The sequence below is a fragment of the Erpetoichthys calabaricus genome, chromosome 7 (genome assembly GCF_900747795.2).
Source record: "Erpetoichthys calabaricus chromosome 7, fErpCal1.3, whole genome shotgun sequence".
NCBI lineage: Eukaryota > Metazoa > Chordata > Cladistia > Polypteriformes > Polypteridae > Erpetoichthys > Erpetoichthys calabaricus.
Genome location: NC_041400.2, coordinates 57559638 through 57584250, shown reverse-complemented (window position 1 = coordinate 57584250; position 24613 = coordinate 57559638). Strand labels below are relative to the sequence as shown.

At 35.6% G+C, this 24613-nt stretch overlaps 1 protein-coding gene across 14 annotated transcripts in view; it reads right to left on the bottom strand.

The window, feature by feature from the left end:
* Positions 1–24613, bottom strand: part of LOC114654283 (myocyte-specific enhancer factor 2C) — a 187273-nt gene that overhangs the window by 20733 nt on the left and 141927 nt on the right. For 7 of the 14 annotated variants that reach the window (XM_028804737.2, XM_051930077.1, XM_028804729.2 and 4 more), the window contains 4 exons: positions 11871–11930; positions 11583–11720; positions 8165–8351; positions 5445–5492 (listed from right to left, as the gene is read on the bottom strand). In XM_028804737.2, coding sequence (XP_028660570.1) covers positions 5445–5492; positions 8165–8351; positions 11583–11720; positions 11871–11930 — 433 coding nt within the window. Of the gene's footprint in view, positions 1–5444; positions 5493–8164; positions 8352–11582; positions 11721–11786; positions 11931–24613 lie in introns of all 14 variants that reach the window. The other 7 variants (XM_028804740.2, XM_028804736.2, XM_028804739.2 and 4 more) reach the window with 5 other exon arrangements.

Here is a 24613-nt window from a genome sequence, read left to right as displayed (position 1 = left end):
CCTGTATGTTACCTAAACATTCATCCAACCTCCAGTTTCTCCTTTCAGACACACAAATACGGAATGGAAATATGCTCTTTTAACATGGGACATTAATTTAGACAAATCACTTAAACCACTGTGCAGTCTGATATAGCCACTGAATCTCTCACTCTCTCCTATTCTGCAAAAATACTAACTCAATTTTATTGGCTAAGTATATTTGAATTTTGTTGAATGGAAATTGAGTAACAACAGTAAACAAATACAGTAAATACTTTACTTTGTCGTAAAATTAAAAGTTATTTTTTAGAAACAGAATAGTTGAAAGGACACAGTATTAAAGTACTATAAAATGATAAAGTGATTTTGGCAATACACAAACGTACTAATTTCATCCAACTTTCAGCCTTTCAAATTATATAAGCTGAGAAATTTACAAATAATATTACTGGGACACTCAAGAAAATCTTGGATATTCGGAATGCTGATACTTGGGTATTATATAGCGTCATACACAATTTATGAATAATGTCAGGTTCAGTCAAGACATTTTTTGATCTGAGGCTTGCTGGTGTTTTGATAGAATGAAGAGTCATTCACTACTGTGTTTTAAGTAAAGGCCTCTCTTGGTCTATTCTATGAATTGCGGAAGCAACTTGCTTGTCTGCTGCTGCTCAGTGGGTTAAATGTAACGTAAATATTCATCCAGGACAAATATGCCTGATGCTTCTCACATAGCACGGTCCAAGCTAGTATTCCTGTAAAAATGGAATATGGTATTGTGCAGCCTCAAGAGAAACTGTATGTATGATTCATTGTAGCTTAAAAATTCTGAAATGTTGCTTGTTCATGATATTTGTGAGTTTAAGTAAAAGAAAAATACAGAAAAAGAACTGTCTGGCAGATAATTCAATATTTACGTTGCACAGTAATAATTTAAATTAAATTCTAGCAAGGACAGACCAAATTTAACATTTGGGAAAATATGGAACAAACCTAAAAAAAAAATCAAATGACAGAATAATGCAAGAAAGGATTTTGAAGACTGCATTGATTTTAATGCATTCAGCTAGCACACTATATATTTAAGTGCAATTTTAACACAATGGCCTCTCTCTCTTTTTAGATATAGAGCTAAAAAAACAGTTTTGTTTCAGTCAACATGTATTGGCAAGTCATACATTTTTAATTTTCATACAATGTGTAAATTTATTGTTAGGTAGCAAAGATCAAGCAAAAACCTCCTCTTAGTGGAGTCTGAAAACAATTTTTTGACTTTGAAGATGCTCAAAGTTTGCAGGAACCTCATCAGACACTTTTACCAGCTGGTAAGATCAAAATGTTTGCACTGGAGTGGTCTCAACATTTAACCATAATGTACCTTAAAAATGAATATGAGAACTGTGTGTGTGGATAATTTTGGTTAAGAGCAATCCCAAGTAAATATCTCTATCATTTGCAAAAGTTTTATTTCCGTCCTAGGAAAAAAACTGAGGTAAATGTGTGGGTGGCTTTAAGGAAGTTACTCAGCATAATAAACTAACAAAATAACTGGCTCCATGCTACACAACATATTCTGAACCAAGGTAAATGTCTCCATTTTCTACTGTTGAAATAAAAGCAAATTTTGCATGTGTTTTAAAGTCATTCCACCACCCAGTGTTTTCATTTTGCCACTCATAATTTTAGGATCAATAAAATATAAATTTAGATATATTTATTTATATTTTATAAAAATATAAAATATGAATTTTAAATATAAAGATCAGCTTGGAAAGATAATGTCAAAAGATACAGTAAAACTTAACAAATACATATTACCACAGGGCTCCTTATCCAGACTCAAAAAGAATAAATGAGACTCGCTCACTAAGTTTGTACTGTGTTTTACTATTTAAATTTTGGAAGTCACAATTTTTACTATTAAAAACCTGCATAACATGATATATAGGTTAACACCAGAACAAGTACTTTGGTTTAAATCATCACTAGTCATTTCTTGGCAACATTTTCAAAATATGATAAAGTCTAGGCTATATTGTCAATAATTAACTCTTTATTTTTAAAGCTTTAACACAAATGGCATGTCTACATTTTTTGAAACATATGCTGGGCAGTGTTGAAAAATGGCTGAATAAAAAAGTGTTTATCTGAAAAACAAGAAGTAATGATATTCCAGGATAATTTCTTAATTGACATCTCTCTTTTATTCAGTCAGCACATAAAGTAACAACAGTGCCTTCTGTTCTTCTAAGAAGGAATACATTTAATGGTTGTTTCTCAGTATTTGGCAAAGAGAATGCATGCTAAAAATGGTACTTTTGTCTAGTCGATGACACATGGCCTAGACGGTCAAACCTCTTTTTGACCTTCTACTTATCCTTTTCCACTGTGGAGCGTCTATCCTGTCACTGCATGCAAGTCAAGATAAACAACAGGCTTTGCTAACACTATGCATCTTTTTAAGTAAATTTAGGTTCGGTTCTAATTATAGTATTTTATGTCTGCTCGGACTGTAACAAAATCCTTTAACTCCTATTTTCAAATTTATTATTTGCTTTTAAAACTCCTTTCATAAGGCAAATGCAGTTTTTTGTGTTTGTGTTCCCTTATTGATTATACTAACAACACATACGAAGAATAATAACTGAAACAAGCAGATTACATTTTTGTCGTGACCTAACATAAGCCTCTGGTGAAATCATACACAACTGACATGTTTAAATCAAACTGCCTGCATTAATTAATAACATCTTTAATTTTAACTCATTTATAACCATTTGCTTGTCAATATTTCACATCCATATAAGACACTGTTTGTAAGCCTTTCTGTAATTCTGCATATTTTGGTTGGTTTTAAGGTTTGCTGGAGAGAAGTTGTGATAAGAATTCACAAAGCAACCAGTGGGCCTTTTTTGGCCCAAAGTGGGCCTTGCTGGTATAAAATGAAAATCCTTCCAGTAGTTGTGACTGGGAAACTAAAGCCAGATAAAAAGTGACCCTATTTTGTATATATGGAGCCCCAGAAATAAAGCAACAGTGTCCCATGATACATCAAGACTGTGTGGATGAGGGGATGGCGTAGTGAAACAATGGTTAGTGCTATTGGCTCACCACTTAAAGAATATAAGCTTGATTCCTGTCTGATGTCTGATGATCTTGTTAATGTCTGAACCAAGAGTAAATTCTCCCTGCATGCCAAAAATGTCCATGTTTGGGTAAATATGCCTGATATACATGGGTGTGAGTGAGTGGATGCATGGTGTCACACAAGCATGTTTAGGGGACAGCTAAAGGGCCTGAACAGATGTAATTCCACTCCAGACCAGGGGGTGGCGAAGTGCACTGATTCTCTCTATCAATTCCTTGCAGACCATTCTTGGGAAATCCCACCCAGTTCTGGGGCAACTGACAATGTCTCTTCCGCTTCTGGTCCTGATAACATCACATCCTCTGTGGGCATTTAAAAGCCGCCATCTTAAGACAATAGTCAGTTCTGTTTTGGACTCAGTCGTGTGAACATGTCTGTTCTTTTTGATCGATTTTGCAGCCGGGAAATATTATACGGGTGGCTGCACCAAACCTTTCCAATGTCTCTTGGTCATTCTTATTACAATGGGTTTTGTGATGGATTAGTGTCTCATCCATAGTTGGTTCCTGTTATGTGTCTTAATGTTGCCATCATAGAAACGGGCTCTTTGTGACTATACAATAGACAAACTGGATTGAGAAAATTGATGAATATAGGTGACACTTGTTGTGTGACTAGGTTCAGCTGTCTTTCCTCTCCCTAACAAGTGAAAACAACACATACATCAACAATTAGATGTTGTTATGGAGGGAACAAGCAGAAGTGGGTCATTTTACTTGCTATATTTGTTTGTTTTGGTAACTGCAAATGGATGTCCTATAGTGTCCTATAGTTCTACTAACATTTTTCTGGTTTTTAATGTTTTAAATGAAAGGGAGAATGTGATTTTAGTGGAGATTAACTATTTCTATTAATAGAAATAACAAAACTTTATTTTATATAGTGTTTTTTCTTTGGCAAATGTCATCACATGGGGCTGTACAAATACAGAGTCATTGTTTGTGTATCTATTTTAAAATGTAACTACGTAATAGTTTAAGTAAATTGTACAGGTTTACATGACTACATGATAGAGCAGTACCTGTAGTAGAAAAAAATAAATGTTGGTACTCTGTGTTTTTGTCAACTTCTTAATTCTCCTCCTGATGCGTTGAAAATTTTACCCGATTTATTAATCGATGGTGGTGGGGTGGGGTTACCTGTATGATATACATACATTAGACTGGTGAGAGATACCCCCTTGCAGTTTCAATCAGGATGATTTTTCTAGCATTACATCAGAGAGCGATACCTGATAGGTATTTACTGCTGGTATGCTCCAATGAAAAATGGAAAAATGCAGGACCACTACAAGCCCCAAGTTAGAGTTGTAGAAAGAACAGGCAGCTTTGCAGTTTTAATGTCAGACAGTCAGTCATTTTCCAACCCGCTATATCCTAACAAAGGGTCACGGAAGTCTGCTGGTGCCAATCCCAGCCAACACAGGGTGCAAGGCAGGAACAAATCCCTGGGCAGGGTGCCAGCCCACCGAAGGACACACACACACACACACACACACCAAGCACACACTAGGGACTATTTAGGATTGCCAATGCACCTAACCTGCACGTCTTTGGACTGTGGGAGGAAACCGGAGCACCCGGTGGAAACCCACGCAGACACGGGGAGAACATACAAACTAAACACAGGGAGGACCTGGGAAACGAACCCAGGTCTCCTAACTGTGAAGCAGCAGCACTATCACTGCGCCGCCGTGCTGCCCGGTTTAATGTCCAATGTGGTAAATGGTCACATTATGATTAAAATAATATTTCTTTGAAATGTATTAATTTTCAAAGCTGCTTATTGCATTAATGTCTTGTGGGAGCTAGGTTCTAGCTATGCGACTCCGAGCTCAAGGCAGGACTTTAATTTAGATGGGATGCCAGTCCATTGCAGAGCTGCTTACTATGTGACTATATTACGTGGTAATTAAACAAACTATTTTTGAAAAATGTACTGCAATTTTTGAGAACATTTTAATTAATTTAAAGCCTTATCTGCCACTCCACTCTTTAGGGAATGAATGGAAATATAATTGTCACATGTTACTTTGCCATCTGTACATACTGGCACATCAATATTCTCAATTTTAAAACTTTAAGCAATTAATGCATGCTTTCAGTTGATACTTTTATTTTTTTACATGCTTCTTCAACGTTCAGAGTAGTATAAAAAATTACATACTGTATATCTATGTGTATATATATATATATATATATATATATATATATATATATGTTTAAAAACATGCTTAGGTGATTCTTAGTCTACGTCACTGTTTTAAATTGAACTCTTACATGCATAATGAGTGGCACATTAAGGCACTTACCAGCACTGGTGCCAGCACCAGTTGTGAGGTCTGCACCCAACAGGCCACCTATGATTAAAAAATAAAACTGTTCAGGGAAACTCTTTGTTATTATTGTAAATTTAAGTCATTTTTGCTATAATATTCATTAAGTATGGCAGGTCTAGCTATGTCCTTTCAACAAATATTCCCCTAATGACAAGCTTACATGAAAAAAAAAATACTTTTACCAATTTCCACCGACACATTCTAGAAAAAAAAAGACTTTCTGAGCTTATGAAACAGTCCAAGAAAAATTATATATTTTTAAAGTCAGAATCTGTGTGGTTTAGGTATTGCTTTCATTGCCAAAAAACATATTTTGTTTTGCTCCTGTAATCTGAAGCAAATTGCATCAGGAAGCCAAAGATAATCATGCTGCTCACGGCATGGGCACAAGGAAGCTGACCAGAAGAAAAAAATACGGCTTTTAGACAATAAAAACAAACCAACTGAAAGATTAAACTGGCCACAGATTTCACATTAGAAATTCAATCTATGAAGTGAATATCTCAAGTTAGTGTTTTTAATCAAATCACTGGCTTCACTAACATTTTAGTTCTAGAATGCCAACCCTCAAAACTACAGATTTTAGAAGAAGAAAAAAAAATGATAGGGGGCTTGCTTAAATGAGTGCAGATGCTTTTATTTTAACAATGTGTAAAGTTAATTTTTTGCCATTATTCTGATGGCTATTACATCCACGTATTATTAAAAATAAAAACAACTATGAAAACCATTATGTACTATATATTGAATTTTATACATTATTTTCAAAAACCTATACTTGCACACATTACTAAATCTAGAGTACTGCAAGGTCATCACATACAGCATGGCATCAATGTTCACATCACATATAAAGGACAAAGCATAAAAGGTAGTTTTTGTGGTTGATCTGAGATTTTAAAAGCAGCCACAGGCTCAATTACAAAGCTTTGTACTTCTATTGGATTTCAGAGTGCATTGAGACCTGCATTTGAGAACTATAAATCTTTCTAATAATGTTCTATACCAGTTGATCAACTGAATATTACTAGATGACAAGGAAAATATTATTAGTGCTGCTACCTTTGTTTGGAATAAAAAGGATAGTATATGAATATTGTGCTTTTCTGTAATGGTTTAGCCTGTAGTCACCAAGCTGACTGACGAGCAGTTTTAGAAAACAAAGAATTCCTGACAAAAAGTTGCCTATAAACAGAATCAAATATTTTAGTTGGAGATGGATGACACTGTAGTATGACAGCATACATTTGCTAACGGGTTTAAATATAGGGCTGAAATCACTTTGGATTAGCTTGTTCCATTTAACTTCATCTCTCTGCAAAAAGAAAACTTTTTAAGATTTGTATGGACTCTATCCTTAGCCATCTTCAATTTGGGACTTTCTGTCAAAGACATTAGTTTAAGTAACAGCTGGCGTCCAACTTACTCCCTTTATTGATATTTAACACTTCTGGCATCTAACCATTTCTGTTGTGATATATGGCTGGCAGTTTATCCCGGCCAATACCCCCAGGCTGCCAGATGCAGCCCTCCCTGCAACATGGAGGTGCCCCGAATTCCAGCAGGGCCTCATGGACCTTGAAGTTTTTAATGCACAGCCCTGCTGGATACCATGGGGGCCGCCAGGGGATGCTGCCGGAAGGCCCAGGTACTTATATTTGCCTTACAGCCCGGAAGTACTTCCCAGTCGAGGGGACAGAGGAAATGACGTACTTCCAGGCTGAAAAAAAGGAGTTTTACCCTACCCAGAAGTGTTATAAAGTCACATGGACTGAGGGACAGAAACACTTCCGGGTCAAGAAGTATAAAAGGACTGTGGGAGATCCCAGCAGGGAGCTGAGTTGGGAGGAAGGGTGACTGAGCTGCTGGGAGGTGTGGAGGATTGTGATTATTGGTGTTATTATTGATTATTGTATTGAGTTTATTATTAAGTATAATGGAGGTGGAGGTGCTTGCGCACATTATTATTATAATAAAGTCAACACTTGGACTTTTATCTGGGGTCTGATCTGAGGGTTCAAGGGGACGACAGCGCCCCCTATCTGTCACACTGTTTAAGATAAAAAAAGATTCAACTTCAGTCCTTCCAAACAGTTCATATACAACAATCCTGGAATTTATGTAAACCTCCTTATGTAGTACTGTTATACCCTTTATGCAATACACACATTTAAACTATGGCTCTACAAGTCAACTACAATGCTTTAGTATAACCACATTTGGTTTATACTTCATACAGCAAGGTACATACTGTAACCCAACATCCTGTAGAATTTAAAAACAATGTATCTGGTGGTAAAGAGTGATGAGGCTCCAGGATGCCCTAATCTATCACTGTTTAAAACCAACTTACAACACAGTTATACCTAATATTTTGACTTTCAATGAAAAATACGTTACATTTAATTACAATAAAACTTCATTTACCACCACCTACAATGGTTATGCTAACACTAGGGTAATCCATTTAGTTTACTGAATTTTGAATATTTAACCTGTCAGTATATAAGAATGCTTGTTGAATGTATATCGCATGCAAGATTTTGAAAGTTACCAGTAGCCTACCTATTATATAGTACATTTGCCAATTTGTTTTTCCAGAAAACACTTCAAAGCCGCACACTTTTTCACCATAAACAGAGTTTCAAATGACCTGGAAAAATATGAAGAATATGGATTATGAAATAACCTACCTGGGTTGCCTGCACTAGGTGGCCGATGCGTTACACCTGGAGACATGCTGTTTCTTTGCAAGGATGGGTGAGCCAGTGGCAGCAGGTTGTGGTTTCCCAAAGAGCTGCCAGGATGGCTGTATATCAGGCTGTTTGGGTTGGTCACCGGGATTGAAACTGGCATCTCGTAGTTTGAAGGCTGAACTGCCTGCACATTAGAATTAATGAGATGAATAGTAGCGCAAATAATTATATTTCTACATCAACACTGAAGTTTTCATTCTTATTGTTTTACTTTTATATTCCATATGAAAACTCACCAAGTTCATCTAATGCTTTCTACAAACTATTGAAAAAATACGAAGTCCACTGTAACGCTGCAAATACTGTAAGTCCTTCTGCCAAACATTCAAGTTTATTATTGGTTTAGTTTCTGTTTTTGAATTAATGTGACTATAAACTATACTGTATTTACAGTGCTGAAGAAAAACAGAATTCCAAATTTCCTAAACTAGATTTTAAAAAGACATTCATTTCTAACAAACAAAATTTAGGAACTCGTTTTGTTTGTATTTTAAGCTAAGCTTTACTCCTCAAAATGTTCAAAATTCCTTGTGTTTCCTTTTGTGTGGACTTTGTTACATTACTTTAAAATCATCCATTTTCAGTTTTATACTTCTGCAGCATCCACCAGCAGATGTCTCCAAGAGGCTGATCAAATACCTTCATATGACACAACATCAGGACATGTCTGGGTTCCTTAGTGCAACATGTATTATTTTGTAAAAATGCTAATCAGTATTAATAGAGCCAAAAATGACATGAAAACCAAAACACTTACAAACCCATGCTTTAACAAAAAAAAAAAAGATAATTTCAAACAAATTTCTTGTTTAGATGCTTCTAATAGTAGAAATAAATAATGTACTATGTGCGGAGTAAACTTTTTTTTTTCTGTAGTTGATAAAATGCCATAACTATTCAACAATAACAAATCCGTGTCTCCATATTTAATGCTTAACCATAGCCAGGCCCTCCTTCTAATTTTAGCAGTGAGCAGGAGCTCCAGTGAGTGAGTTAATGTTCACCCCATATTCTACACTGTTTTTTCTGAAGCACATCAGACAGAGTTTGTGCAGCTCTTTAATTATTGTCTGGACAAGCCTTTCTTTTTCACCATTTTATCCATTTTAGTTTTCTTTTACAGAATCCCTGCCTGCCTGCTTGCCATGCCTCGTTTTGTGGTCGAGTGGGCGCAGTGGTATCAGATGAATATGCTTCAACTTGTACACTTGGTCCTTCAGTAAGCTGTCATTTGGATGGTGCCATCCTTCCTGTGTAAAATGATCACATCCAGCTTTGGAATCTGAACACCCTATACTTCACAACCATAGTAACCACATTCTGAACGGCTGCAAACAAAATGCTCATTTTCTTTTTCTTATTCACTTCCACAGTTTAACTTTTAACTTGCATTTCCTTCACGACATATCCAGTTTATTACATCAATTTTCTTATCTAGGGCTCAAAGACTTTATCAAAATAATAAAATTTAAAATAGCTAATGAATAATATATTTAATACCAATTATATTAACTTTTTCTTAGGATTTTTGAGGGCCATTTTCTACAGTCTAACACAACACTGGCTAAACCTATAAACTTTATTTTATTGTTGTACAATATTTGGGTTTTGAACAAGTTAAAGTGAACGAGGAGACTTCATTATCACAAGGCAGAGGAAGCTCTTTCATCCGGCCAACTATATCATTTCTCATGGGAGCACTGAATTGCCTTTTATTTGACATTTATTTGAATCATTCTGCCAAAAAGGGTAGAACAGAGGTTTGGGAACAAATGTACAAAATGCATTTGGTATAAGCAGGTTTACAAGTTTTGCAAATGGAAAACACATGCAGAATATAAAATTAAAAACATTTTTGTTTTAACTGCCTGGCAAAGCTTGTGAGTGTTAAACATTAATTTTTGTCTTGAAAAAAAGCATTAGAACATGGATAGTGGTGGTGGGGCAGTTGGTGTTATTTCTAATTCAGTAAATTGGGGTCTTGTGGGCTTAGGTTAAATTCACCTTAACATGCTAAAAGATTATAACTCAGTGAGAAATGCCTCATGCATGAATCTGACACTGCAGCCCATAGCTAGCTTTAACCCTATAAGTGTAGGTCAATGAGGTTATCTTTACATGCCACTGTCTTGTAATCGTTTTATGATTTAACTTTGTAATTTTGATATACTGCTAGTAGATGGAAATGTTGCTGCTACAATAAAATTTATATATTTGAACTTCAATTTCGTCCTTGAAAATCAGTTGTCATCCTGTCATCCAATTACAAAATGTCCTTTTCTGATCAGGATTATAGCAAATTAATCAAATTAAAGAAGTAAACACTTATAAGCCACTTTATTAAGTACATCTGACTAATAGTAAGATCACCCTTGAATAACCTAAATTTTTTGACATGTGGATTCAACAAATTTGTGTAACAAAAATGCTGGTCCATGTCAACACCAGTGTGCTCCATGACCGTTGAACATTTCAATCCACAAATGTCTGACTGAATAGAAATCTGATGAAAATCAATTCACTTCAGCTATCTAGTGGTAAGTCAAATGTTGCTGTATTTGCACGTTGAAAGACAGTGTGTAAGATAAAAGAACGTCCCATTCACAATATAAAATCACTCACACCAGTCTATATTGTTGACTCTTTGCAGAATGGCCCCCTGGATTCATACGTTTTTGCAAAATTCTGGTCCTTGCATCACCATGACTGAGCAGGAACTGAGATTATTTAAACCAAGGAATGTTTTTCTGATTCTTCAGTAACCAGTGTTTGTGCTAACCCACTGCAAATTAATCTTCTTTTTGGGTTGTTTTCTGCCATGAACAAATATACATGTATAATACTGTATGCTTACTCTTCTTCTTACATTTAGCTGTTAGGGGAATTAAGGTAATCTGTGTCTTATCTGTTGTGCCTATCTCCATGGGCCTGTTCCACCACCAGTCTGTTTTTAATCACAGGAATACCACTGGCCTGTTTTTTTGTGGTATGCCTTAGTGTCAATACACCTTTGCCACTGTCATGTATGAAATTTTTAACAGTTCCCAATCTATTCATTACCGTTCTTCCTCCAAATTGCACACACACACATATGATCTATTGGTTCCTCCCAACCTGCCTTAATAGTGTTGACTGTACATGTGATGCTGTCACTCACTAAGCAGTAAACTAAGCCAAAAAGGCAGGTGTACCTAATAAAGTGGCCACAGATTTTTTAAAATCTCATTATTGAGGAGAAACTATGCAAAATATAATAGTGAATTTAGTAATTTAGGATAGAAGAGCACCCACACTAGCAGGGTTAAGACAATTTGCTGTGTCAGAGAGCGGCAGACCAGCTGTCTCTAGTACTTACGGGCATTTTAAGATTCTTGATCATATTATCAAATTCTTCATTAATTGATTTGTATTTTTCTTCAGTGCGTGGGGTAATACTGTAATAGGAGTCAGGATCAGGACTGTCACAACCCTTGTTCTCCTTCTTGCTCAATGCCTGCCGGGTTCAGGGAAATACCAGAAAAAAATAAAAAATAAAAAGGCAAGGGTCAGGAATACTTACACATAATCTTTGTCTGTTGATCATTAGATCAATATCTTCATTAATTTTTCTGTACTTGTCATCAGACTCGGGACTGTGACCTACTGAATCATCAGCATCGGGATCAGGACTGTCACAACCATTAAGGCCTTTCTTTCTCAATGTCTGAAATAAATAATTTTTATAGTTTCAAGTTTTTGCTAGTGCATCTCCAAAAGCAACTTACAGACTGACATTTAAATAGAGAAATATGAAATTAAAACAGAGTAGGGTAGAAAAAAAAAATGTCTGTACGGTACTTAAAAGAAAGTTATTTTAAAATTCACCAGAACAGAAAAGAATTAAAGTAAACACTATATCCATGCCTAAAACGCCAGCAACTGACAGTAAAACCCTTATATCACCAAACCCAATGAAATCATCTTTACCCTTGTACACTTTGCAAAAAACAGCAATTACCATCTGTTTCCACCTGGTGGCCACCTTCTAATAGAAATAAAGCTACCTATAGATAACAAGTCAACAGCACGCTGCCGGTTACTGGACAAATTGAGACTTTTCTTTACCAAATAAGATGTTCTTAAAGATATTACATATTCTTGTATTACGGCAAAGAAATTATGAATGAAAATGATTCATACTGTGTCTTCTTAAAAACTTTATCAAAATGTGTGAGGTTAACTGGAGAAAATGCCCTTCTGTTGCCATATCGTTTTTAACCATGCATTTATCTTTCATAGATTTCATATATATGAAGTGTATGAATTTGTATGTCCAGCACCCACTCCTTTTATTATTCAAAAACAGATAAAAAGGGAAGACTGACAGGTGACAAGTCATTTTAAATGTGACACACTCTTACAGCTGGAAGACAGACATTTGATCGTAAGACTGCGAGACCAAAGCATTTTTAAGAGACAGTTAATCATTCCCTTTCATATTGGCTTGGCTTAATAAACGAAGATTAACATAAGGGAATATTATCACTGGACAGCTATCTGAACGTTGATTACTGTGTTCTCATTACTCTAGATGCCTTTGTGTCAGTGTTTGCTTGAGACTACAGTAATTAAATTTACTTTATGAAAGCCTGCATTTGATGTGTAATGATGAAGCATAGCCAGATGACATGCTTTGTCTTTAGCTTATTCTACTAATTTACAATGCACAATCGTAATAATTACAAGATACCTGTTTTCAAAGAAATGAACAACGATGTATATAAAATCATTCTATACTTAACTATTCTCAATTTGTAACTTGTACTATTAGAAACTCAAAATTTTTTGCATGCTTATATTTCTGGCGTAGACATCACATGTCATTGTGCTTCCTGTATGTGTGTTTTTCAGCAGCATCTGAGGGCTGAATTCGCATAAACTAAAACTGAATGCCCTCAAATTCATACTTTCACACAGCAAGATCAAATACTTTAGCCTAAAGATTTGTTATATTTTTACCCAAAGAGAAGCTCATTAATGTCTCGACCCTGTAGTCAAGCACACAAAACAAGACGATTCTTACTTTAAAGTCACAGTATTTTCAACTCATGGTGAAAGAAGAAGAGCAGTTTTTACAGGCTTTCACAAATGTTAAATAATCAGTGGTGTTTAAAAAAAATGGAAAATAAGATAAAGAAATTGGCAGGCTTTTTATTCACATTTTAATTATTATTAATTTCAGTTACAATTACTGAATCAAATTAATTTATTTTGACATAGTTTCTTTTAGAGCGGCACAGTGGCGTAGTGGTAGCGCTGCTGTCTTGCAGTAAGGAGACCAGGGTTTGCATCCCTGGTCCTCCCTGCATGGAGTTTGCAGGTCATCCCTGTGTGTACATGGGTTTCCTCCGACAGTCCAAAGTCATACAGGTCAGGTGGACTGATGTCGCTAAGTTGATCCTGCTGTGTATGTGCATGTATGTGTGTTCACACTGTGATGGACTAGGTTTAGAAAATGGTATGGTATAGTTTCTTTTAAGCCAATAAAATTTCATTTTTACTGTAAGGTTTTTAATAATGAGGTGGATCAATTTTACAAACAGACTGATAAATGCAAAAATACACATTCAAATATACAGTGCCCTATTGCTGAGGGGCAGAAATCGTGTAGATAGGTTTTAGTATGCTGCTGCATCAAATAGTGGGACAGGTTAAGGCTCCACATGACCCTGAATAGAAATAAACAGGTTAAGAAAATGAATGGCTGGACGACCAAATACAAAATCAAAAGACTTGTTTTTTTTTAATTCAGCAATTATGAAGAATATTCACGTTATTTTACATGTTTACACTACTTGGATCAATGTTGACAATATGAGGATAGAATTTCAGATGAGATCATCTAAATCTCATCTAACTATCCGTACACACACACACACACACACACACACACACACACACACACGCACGCACACACACCTTTAAAACTCTTGCCCTATTGACAGTGTCACAAAACCTCACTTTTTGACAGACAACATTGATTGCAACAGTACTAGGATAGATAACTCAGTTATGGGGGATTTCTAAAGCAGCTTGGAAAGCGCCAGCATCAAGTGATCAGTAGGTATGCAGTTTGGCATTGCTTTCTCTTGGAGCTCAGCAGTTTACAACCCAGCATGCGGCTACATCACTAGCCATCAGCAATTTTACTCATGCGAGTTATTCACACCTGTCAGCGGGTCTGCACCTGTTGTCTAGCTTGGTAGAAAGGGATGCCAAAAAGCAGCCAATCACAACTGACAGCTAAGAAGCCTCACCATAGAAGGCTTGTTTTCTCTTCATCCCTGCGTGGCATACAACCACTTGGATTACTTATTTTTCAGTCCAGTGCCATGTGTCAAATGTTCAAAACAAAAATGTGACACTTTACTATAAGGCACTAATGTAATTTGTTACAAAAAGAAAAAAAAATGTTTATTCTGAAATGTTTATTCCAAAATGTTAAATAAATAAATATGCTTAGGTAAAAAAAAAAAAAAAAGTTTTATATTTCTGACTTTGCATTCCTGCATTCTCAGCTGGTCTGAAGTACAGGAAGGAAGCCTGTAACCTTATATTTCTACGGTATTTATTCACATTCAATAATGTCAAATTCTACATCACAAGTAACAGATTTGAGGTGACCGGTTTGTTGTGGTGTTATCATACAGAAAGATTTCTATATTAAAATGCATTTAGGTATATAATTTTTGGAATAAAAACTGAATGGTTTGAGTTAGGAAATGGGGAATGCAGCTCATTTTTAAAAAAAGCTAAATCTTAACATATAAAATAGAAATAAATCCCACTTGTAATCATTTTTATCATTCTACAGTATTCTTCAGTCCCATAGGATAGGTTAGTAGCTTTTGACTGGTTCAGTATCACTCTGTTGAATAAAGTATATGTTATCAGTAGTCATCAATCCTGTACAAATGAGCCTACAAGAAAGTTTCATAAGTTTATTACGTGCAGTTTAATGGGTGACAACAATGCACATATCAGAATCAATAGCTTTGATTACCACATTGTGCACATGTTAAAGTGATATCCATTGACAGCAGAAAAGTGAATGCTCACCTTGAACATATATGACGATTATTATAAATCATTTAATTGCTGAAAGTGTACCTCCTAAACTCACGAGTGGAACTGGTTATATGTGCTTAATGATTACTTTTAATGTACAGGACAACTATCCCTCAAGACAGTACATGTTGCATAATAAATTCTTCAAAAACACTATCTTACCTTCACTTTGGAAGCAAGGCTGAATTAGCCACGGGCAGAACTCCAGTACATCACATGATGAATGCACACAGTCATATTTGCCTAATTTGGATTTCCCAACCTGGGGACCTGGGTTCGCTTCCCGGGTCCTCCCTGCGTGGAGTTTGCATGTTCTCCCTGTGTCTGCGTGGGCTTCCTCCGGGCGCTCCGGTTTCCTCCCACAGTCCAAAGACATGCAGGTTAGGTGGATTGGTGATTCTAAATTGGCCCTAGTGTGTGCTTGGTGTGTGGGTGTGTTTGTGTGTGTCCTGCGGTGGGTTGGCACCTTGCCCGGGATTGGTTCCTGCCTTGTGCCCTGTGTTGGCTGGGATTGGCTCCAGCAGACCCCCGTGACCCTGTGTTAGGATATAGCGGGTTGGATAATGGATGGATGGATGGATGGATTTCCCAATTATCCTAACACACAAATCTTTTGAATGAATATTGGAGTCTCTGAAAAATGTCCACACCATCAGGGAGGGAATGTAGGAACTGCACACTGACAGTAACTTGACAAAAAATTAAATCTAGTCTTCTGAAACTTTACCATTATACCAATCTCTTTATCATAATCATTACCATCATCTTCACCAGTTTATCAGCCATTTTCTGGGTTTACCCAGATGAGGCGGTTGCCCCTCAAATCTTTTTCCTCCACTATCCACAGCATCCTTTGGGGTCATACTCATTCTTTTTCAACCATCTGACACAACCTCTTCTCGGGCATCCCTCCTGTTTTATATACACAAATATTGTCATCTTATTCATTGCCTAGTTAATGTATTCTGGTAATAAATGATTGAAAGATGAGGCCAAAAGATATTCCTATAACTTCAGACATTAAATTCATTTTACTTAATGTTGAATATAGCTATATTCTATTATTAAAACTGATTTTAATTACAATTAGCTATTATACTATATTTAAGATCAGCAACTCTGTATACCATAGTGTATTTCAATGAACACATTTACATCATAAATAAAGGAAATTTTACAAATGCTTTAATGCAGTGCCATAATGGGCTCTTCTTACTTTACTGCATTTATATCCCATTCAGACACTTTTTGAATGGATTTCACATGAATAAAATAGGTTACCTCTTCTTGTTACAAATTAAAAAATGTATTGCGCTTCCTAACATATAAAAAAGTCAGAAATATGTTAAACCAAAAAAGCAATGTTTCTAAATTGCTATAATTATCATAATACAATTATCAAAGATTTAGATATTAGAAATGAAAACAGGAATTATTTTGAATGTATATTTTTTAATCTCATCAAAGAAAGAAGCAAGAAGACGACAAACAATATTTCTTTTTCTTACAAAATCCGTTTACTTTTACAGCTTGTGATATAAGCAAAATGGGAAAATGTAAAGAAATATGCATAGAGCCAGGCAGAAATACGGAGAAAGAGTAGAACAGAGTGAGAGAGAGAACTCTGTTCCTTTATTCCCTGCTTTCCCCTTTGAGCTCTGCTCCTAATTAAACTCCTTCCTCATCAATTTCCCTCATGGCTCTGCTTGTCAGGGCAGAGCTTTGTGCCAAGCAGAATGTAGACATGGTGTCCTACATATTCCCATCATCTGTAACCTTCAGCTCAAGATTTGTAGCTGTGGGTGTACATTACAAGGCTGGCGCGGGCTGTACAGCTGGTCCATCTGACGCCAGTCCATGGCCTTTCATGGCAAACAACTCACTCAAGTCTATGCCATGAGCATACCAGACCCTAATTGTGCTTTTTAATCCACTCCCTATGCACACACACACACACACACACACACACACACACACATATTTGCATTTAAACACACCTACATGCTATCTCTATATCTGTGCATTTTACTTTAGTGTTCATTATGCTAATACTTTCTTCAGAAAGTTAAAATAAATAATAAAACGATATTTCATGTGAAAGTAAAGCCCTATAAACCGTTTCAATTGATCAGTTTATAATTTTATGAATCCTCACTTTTCAAATGTTAAACAAATTCCAGTGGTAATTTAGTCTTCCTAATGGTACTCAATATAAAACAGTTCACTTACATGCCACAAGCAAACAAACCAAGTAAAAAAGACGATTTTTTTCTAAAATAAGATGTCGTGTAATGGCTTTTTTTTTTCTATTTCTGATCCTAGTGAATGATTCCAGGAACCTGGATGACAGATTCCTGTCAATATTTAAACATTGCTCATTGGATCACAACCAAGCGTGGAAATGTAATCATTTAATAGCCTCTAACCACTAAAACATTTATTTTTCTTCAGCAGAATAGAAACCTGTCCTATTCTCTGCCTGTGTTTTATGCTGCTCCACTAAATCACCTTCTTTACTAATCTCCGATGGCACTTTGCAGTAATCCAATTGTGAAAAACTGTTAAAATATCATCTTTTAGATTACCTTTAAATATTGTATCTGAAAAAGCATTGTCCACATATCTTGCTAGAAATGTGATTTACCATATCAGATTATCATTGATTATTTTTAGTGAGAAGCAAGCAAGAAATAACTAAAAGGTACAAACATTATGCTCAAATGCACTGTATTACAAGAAATGACCATTTACTGCAGTAAAAAACACCGTTTTCAACTTTCTCTCTTTAATAAAAAATATTAATATAAATCAAATTTCACATACATAAACTAATCAGACTTCATATCATATAATTCAATTATACTTTAAACCGATCTGACGAATAATTTAGCATCCACTGATCCCATGTAAAATGTATTATAAAATCAGTTTAACGCATGAACATTGAACTGTTTAATTAGCAAAGCACTGGTGTAATGTAGCACAAATGCAACATATACTGTATACTCCATATGCAAGACTGTATATTTATAGGCTTCAGAAGCCATTGTTCTCTCAGTATGATTACAAACCATATTCGACACACAAAAAAGGTCAGGAGTGAAAGGTTTAGAAGTTTTTCATATGACCTTCCCCTATTTTCTTAATCTGTCTTCTTCATTGCAAAGATGAAGTCAGCCATCAGTACAGGACATAGTGCAGGAACCAAACCAAAAGTGGAAGAAACTCACAACAAGCTGATTTAGTGTCCTATAAATCTACATGTCTTTGTACTATGGAAAGATACCAGAGCCCCCAAGACAAAAGGGAGAACATGCTTGGTTTGAATGGAATGGGGTGATAAATAAAAACAATACTGCAATCATTTTTACAATTAAAACATACTATTCATTTCTAGATATTTAAGGGTTTAGCTGTTACAAGTACTATATATGCACACACAATCAGTACATTATATATTTAGTTTTAAATGCCCATGTAATAATACATAAGTATATGCAATACATTTTGGGTTTGAATGATTTAGTTTTACATCGCAACATGGAAAAGTGTAAAAGGTGATGTTAATTCAAACTAAAATTAAGTATAAACCTTTATACTTAAAAACAGGCAAAAAGTACTAAATATGAGGTCAAATAAAATTTGAAATTTTTAATTTATCATTTGTTAAAATTGGGAAGCACAATAACAATATAGTTATAAAAGTCACAAATTTGGCACATGCCACACCAATAAAACAAACTGAAATAAATTTAAATTTTCCAATTTTGGTACACAAATCTGTTTGCCTGTGTACCGTATATTGTCACCGGTTGCCCATTTGGCAAAGGGCAGCTGGGACAGAAGAAGCTTATTACAGACACACAACAGGGGAGTGACGTATAGTGCTAACTGTAAAGTAATCCAACTACCAGTGTGGTTAAGTGGCTACTGAGGGAATATTCCATAAAGGGTTCCCCTGGAGTAAATACTTCATGGGGCACAACATGGGACAGATTGCAGCATAGGGTTCCCACAGGGAAAAATAAAACCTCATTGCATATTACAGGCCATATGTAAATACCTAAAGTGAATGATCCTTTAATTAGGACTTAGGGCTCAGGGATGTAGGCAAACCTGGAACTTCATAAGGAAGCTTTGTGGTAACAGTCCATGACTTTTGAACATTATTGGCCATTGGAGTAATTCTGGAGTTCTACCCTCAAGCGAGAAGGTTTAATGGCTGTTACCTGCCAGACAGCCTTTGCACTTACTGTAGAGAGGAGATTTTGGGACAAAGCTCAACTGGTAAAGACAGAGACAGACAGAGAGAAGAAGAGAGATTGGGAGATGAGTTGCAGTTAGGAGCCAGAATTAGGTGAGAGAACTTTGGTTTGTTTTATGTTTGTTTATGCGACTCATTTTTTCTTGTTTTTTTTTTTGTTTGTTTGTTTTAACTGAAGAAAAAAAGAACAAAACTACCATGATGCACAGAGGTGTCCCCAAGCACTGTATATATACGTTTGTGACTGGACTTTCTCAGCCAATTTAAGAAACATTATATTCTTTATCAGCTTTGAAATAGTAAGTACTAAACACTTTGTCACCCTTGTATAGTTCATAACATATGAATTCAAAGCAAAAAAAACATAAAAAACACAAACAATGACATGCATTACACAACAAATACACCATGAGAGATTTACCTATTAAATATCAAATCTGATTAATCCAGATGGAGATGGAAGTTATATCAATACTGCTGGATGCTAGATGGGAACCAATTGCAGCAAGTACACATATTATCACTCATACCAGGCTAGTTGACTTGCCAGTTAAGCTAACACACATCTTTGGCAAGTGAGTGGTACACTGGAGTAACCAGAGAATAAACTACACTGATGCAGGAAGAATATGCCTGTGCCACACAGACAGCAATCAGGCTGGGATTTTAACCCACGACTCAGGAGCTAAGAAGCTGCAGTGCTAACCACTATGTTACTTTATTACCCACCACATACTGTACATCTATGTGATTTTTTTTCTCCAACTGTGTTTCTCAAAAGTTCCTGATATATGGAAATGCCTGTTGTTTATAATTTTCATGGAATAAAAAGTAGGTCTAATGCTACTAGTTCTATCATTTGTGATGTTAATGTCAAACGTCCACTCTTAGATCCTGTTAAGTGATCTTATTTAAACATAATCATTTTGATTATTAGCTAGTGAGAAATAAAAAGAAATAAACACCTCTAAGGGAATTTACAAGTATTGCAGATAAAGAAATATACTGTTTGTTGTAATTATTTCCAACTAAAAGAAATCAGAAAATTTCAACAGATACTGTATATCAATATTGTTTTATATTTTAATGATTTTCTGTGCATACTATAATCTGAATTATACTGAAAGCATGACCAGGATAATACAAAATATATAGAATCCATTAACTGTCTTAATATGTCTGGCTCAAAACAGTTTTTTTGTTATAATTTGCTTTTTCTGTATTCTACATCCTGTATATGTTTGTTAGCTGTCTAACTCCCTTATATGATTTGGGCAAATATTAGATAGATAGATAGATAGATAGATAGATAGATAGATAGATAGATAGATAGATAGATAGATAGATAGATAGATAGATAGATAGATAGATAGATACTTTATTAATCCCAAGGGGAAATTCACATTAAAAGTACTATCTGACATGAAATGATTAGACATGTTTTCTCATCGATGTAACAGCAATGTGTCATAACTGCTAAAACAAAAAGGCACATGTGCAATATAAAAGGTATATCAAGTGAATTTTTCTGGCTGAAAAATTAATTTCACTAGTGACTGTACCACATTACATTCACAAGCATGTAACTCAAACATCTAGCAACTACAGCCTGTGCTAAGGAATACAAAGTAGCATTCAGGCTACAAGCAGAATAAGTTCCTAATGTCATTGAGCTAAGATATTATACAATATTGTTCCAAAACAGTTATGGTTTCAATGATGGCATGGCAATCAAGTCTTAATGATTTGATATGTGAAAATGTTGTATATTACATTCATACATTTCACAGGACCAATGACCACTTTAGAAAAATAGAATTGAAATAATTAAAATTTTGTAACAGTTTTCCATAGTGTATTTTATCTTTTGTTACACAATGTATAAATGTAATGTGAACTCAGTCATATAAATGAATACAAATACATTACACTTCAGTTTGATCCATGTAATGATAAGAAAAGTTCGTATGCAGGGTAACCATAACATCACTTTACAATTGATACTCTGTTCACTGTACAGTATAAAATGACAATACTGCTTGAATTAAATAATTTAATTACATGCACTGTTACTCTATTAAGAGTTCAAACTGTTCTCCTTTACCAGACTAAACTGGAAATATTCTGGTTTATGTATAATTTTATCTGCTTTCTTTTTTCAATTATTAAAATACATTGCACCAATAAAAAAAAATCATAAAAAATGAAAGTACAATGCATGATAGTACCTAATCCTGAACTTCAAATTCTTTCCACCTGCCATCCATCAACCATCATATATCTGCATAACGTCCAGTACTCTGAATTTTTCCATTGTTGCTTTATCTGCATCCTCTGCTGTTGCAAAAAACAATAAGCCAGTTTTACCATAAATATGATATCTGCACTTGTTTCTGTCTCTGAACAGATTATGTCAACAGCAACATCCACCCTTAGTAGAGCTGTTGGAATTCTTACATTAAGGTATCTACTGCTGCGTGTTAATAATAGTCCTGAAACACTCAATATCTGACTACAGAACAGTGTAACAGTAGAGTTTACAAAAGCAACCATTGACATGCAGTAATTTTTGCATAATCGTAATAGAGTTCAGAGTAGAACTGCATCCGGGTGCTTTTCTAAAAATAGGACAAACTGTAATCTACAATATTAAAAAAAAAATCAAAACCACCATCTTTGGAAAGTTCAGCAAACTTTTTCATCTTCATGTTTTACCAATAGAAAAGTAGCATGAACCAAAAGAATATTCCACCGATCATCTCCTTTCACCCACATTGACAGTACTATTGCTTCCAAATGAACTTTCCACAGGAGTTCTTTTCCCCAAATTCTCTCATGATATTCTTTTGTCATACAACTCACCAAAGTTCTTGTCCACTGCTTCCATTTTAATCTAGCACTACCACCCACAATGTAATTTTCTACCATGGCAAGAGCCTGTACATTACATACAGTCACGGCCAAAATTATCGGCACCCCTGGAATTTTACTTGAAAATGCACCATTTCTCCCAGACAATTATTGCAATCACAAATGTTTTGGTATACACATGTTTATTTCCTTTATGTGCATTGGAACAACACAAAAAACAGAGAAAAAAAGCCAAACCTGACATAATTTCACACAAAACTCAAAAACCAGGCTGGACAAAATTATTGGCACCCTCTACTTAATATTTGGTTGCACGCCCTTTGGAAAAAATAACTGAAATCAAGCGCTTCCTATAACCATCAACAAGCTTGTTACACCTCTCAACTGGAATTTCCGACCACTTTTCTTTTGCAAACTGCTCAAGGTTTCTCAGATTTGAAGGGCACCTTCTTCCAACAGCAGTTTTTAGATTTCTCCATAAGTGTTCAATCAGATTTAGATCCGGACTCATTGCTGGCCACTTCAGAACTCTCCAGCACTTTGTCTTCAACCATTTCTGAGTGCTTTTAGAGGTATGTTTGGGGTAATTGTCCTGCTGGAACACTCATGACCTCTGACGCAGACCCAGCTTTCGGACACTGGGCCCTACATTGCGCCCCAATATCTTTTGGTAGTCTTCAGATTTCATGATGCCTTGCACACAGTCAAGGCATCCAGTGCCAGAGGCAGCAAAACATCCCCAAAACATCTTAGAACCTCCACCATGTTTGACTGTAGGTACTGTGTTCTTTTCTTCGTAGGCCTCATTCCATTTTCTATAAACAGTACAATGATGTGCTTTACCAAAAAGCTCTACCTTGGTCTCATCTGTCCACAAGACGTTCGCCCAGAAGGATTTTGGCTTCCTCAAGTACATTGTGACAAACTCCAGTCTGGCTTTTTTATGTTTCTGTGTCAGCTCTCCTGCCATAGCGTTTCATTTCGTTCAGATGTCGACGGATAGTTCGAGCTGACACTGTTGCACCCTGAGCCTGCAGAACAGCTTGAATATGTTTTGAAGTTGATTGGGGTTGTTTATCCACCATTCAGACTATCCCTCGTTGCAGTCTTTTATCAATTTTTCTCTTCCGTCCACATCCAGGGAGATTAGCTACAGTGCCATGTGTTGTGAACTTCTTGATTATGTTGCGCACAGTGGACAAAGGAACATGAAGATCTCAGGAGATGGACTTGTAGCCTTGAGATTGTTGATATTTTTCCACAATTTTTGTTCTCCCGTCCTCAGACAATTCTCTGCTCTTCTTTCTGTTCTCCATGCTTAGTGTGGCACACTCAGACACATAACAGAAAGGTTGAGTCAACTTTTCTCCGTTTTAACTGGCTTCAGGTGTGATTGCTATATTGCCAGCACCTGTTTCTTGCCACAGGTGAGTTCAAATGAGCATCATATTCTGGAAATAAAACGATTTACCCACAATTTTGAAAGGGTGCCAATAGTTTTGTCCGGCCCATTTTTGGAGTTCTGTGTGACATGATGTCAGATTTGGCTTTTTATCTCTGTTTTTTGTGTTGTTCCAATGCACATAAAGGAAATAAACATGTATATACAAAAACATTTGTAATTGCAATAATTTTCTGGGAGAAATGGTGCCTTTTCTGGGAAAATTCCAGGGGTGCCGATAATTTCGGCCATGACTGTAGATATTATTGATAGATAGATAGATAGATAGATAGATAGATAGATAGATAGATAGATAGATAGATAGATAGATAGATACTTTATTAATCCCGATGGGAAATTAAACAATACAGTGCCTTAAACAATACTGTCACCTATACACCTTCTGTCTAAATTAATTTTAATTTAATTGAACTGATTTTTTAACCATAGTTCTATTAGATTGTAAAACACATCCAGTAGTTTATTGTAAGTAAGAAAAAATGAACTGACTCTTAAACATAGTTTTCAAATCTCCTTAGCACTTCTACAGACAATTAATCTTTCAACCTCTCTGTTATCTTCTCAGGTAGCTACTCCCCAACCCCAACCACAGTTTTTCCCCATTCTCCTCTCCATCAGCATACTCCACTCTAGGTACACACCAACTGAATTCTAAGTATCTTTATTTATTTTAGTTTCCATA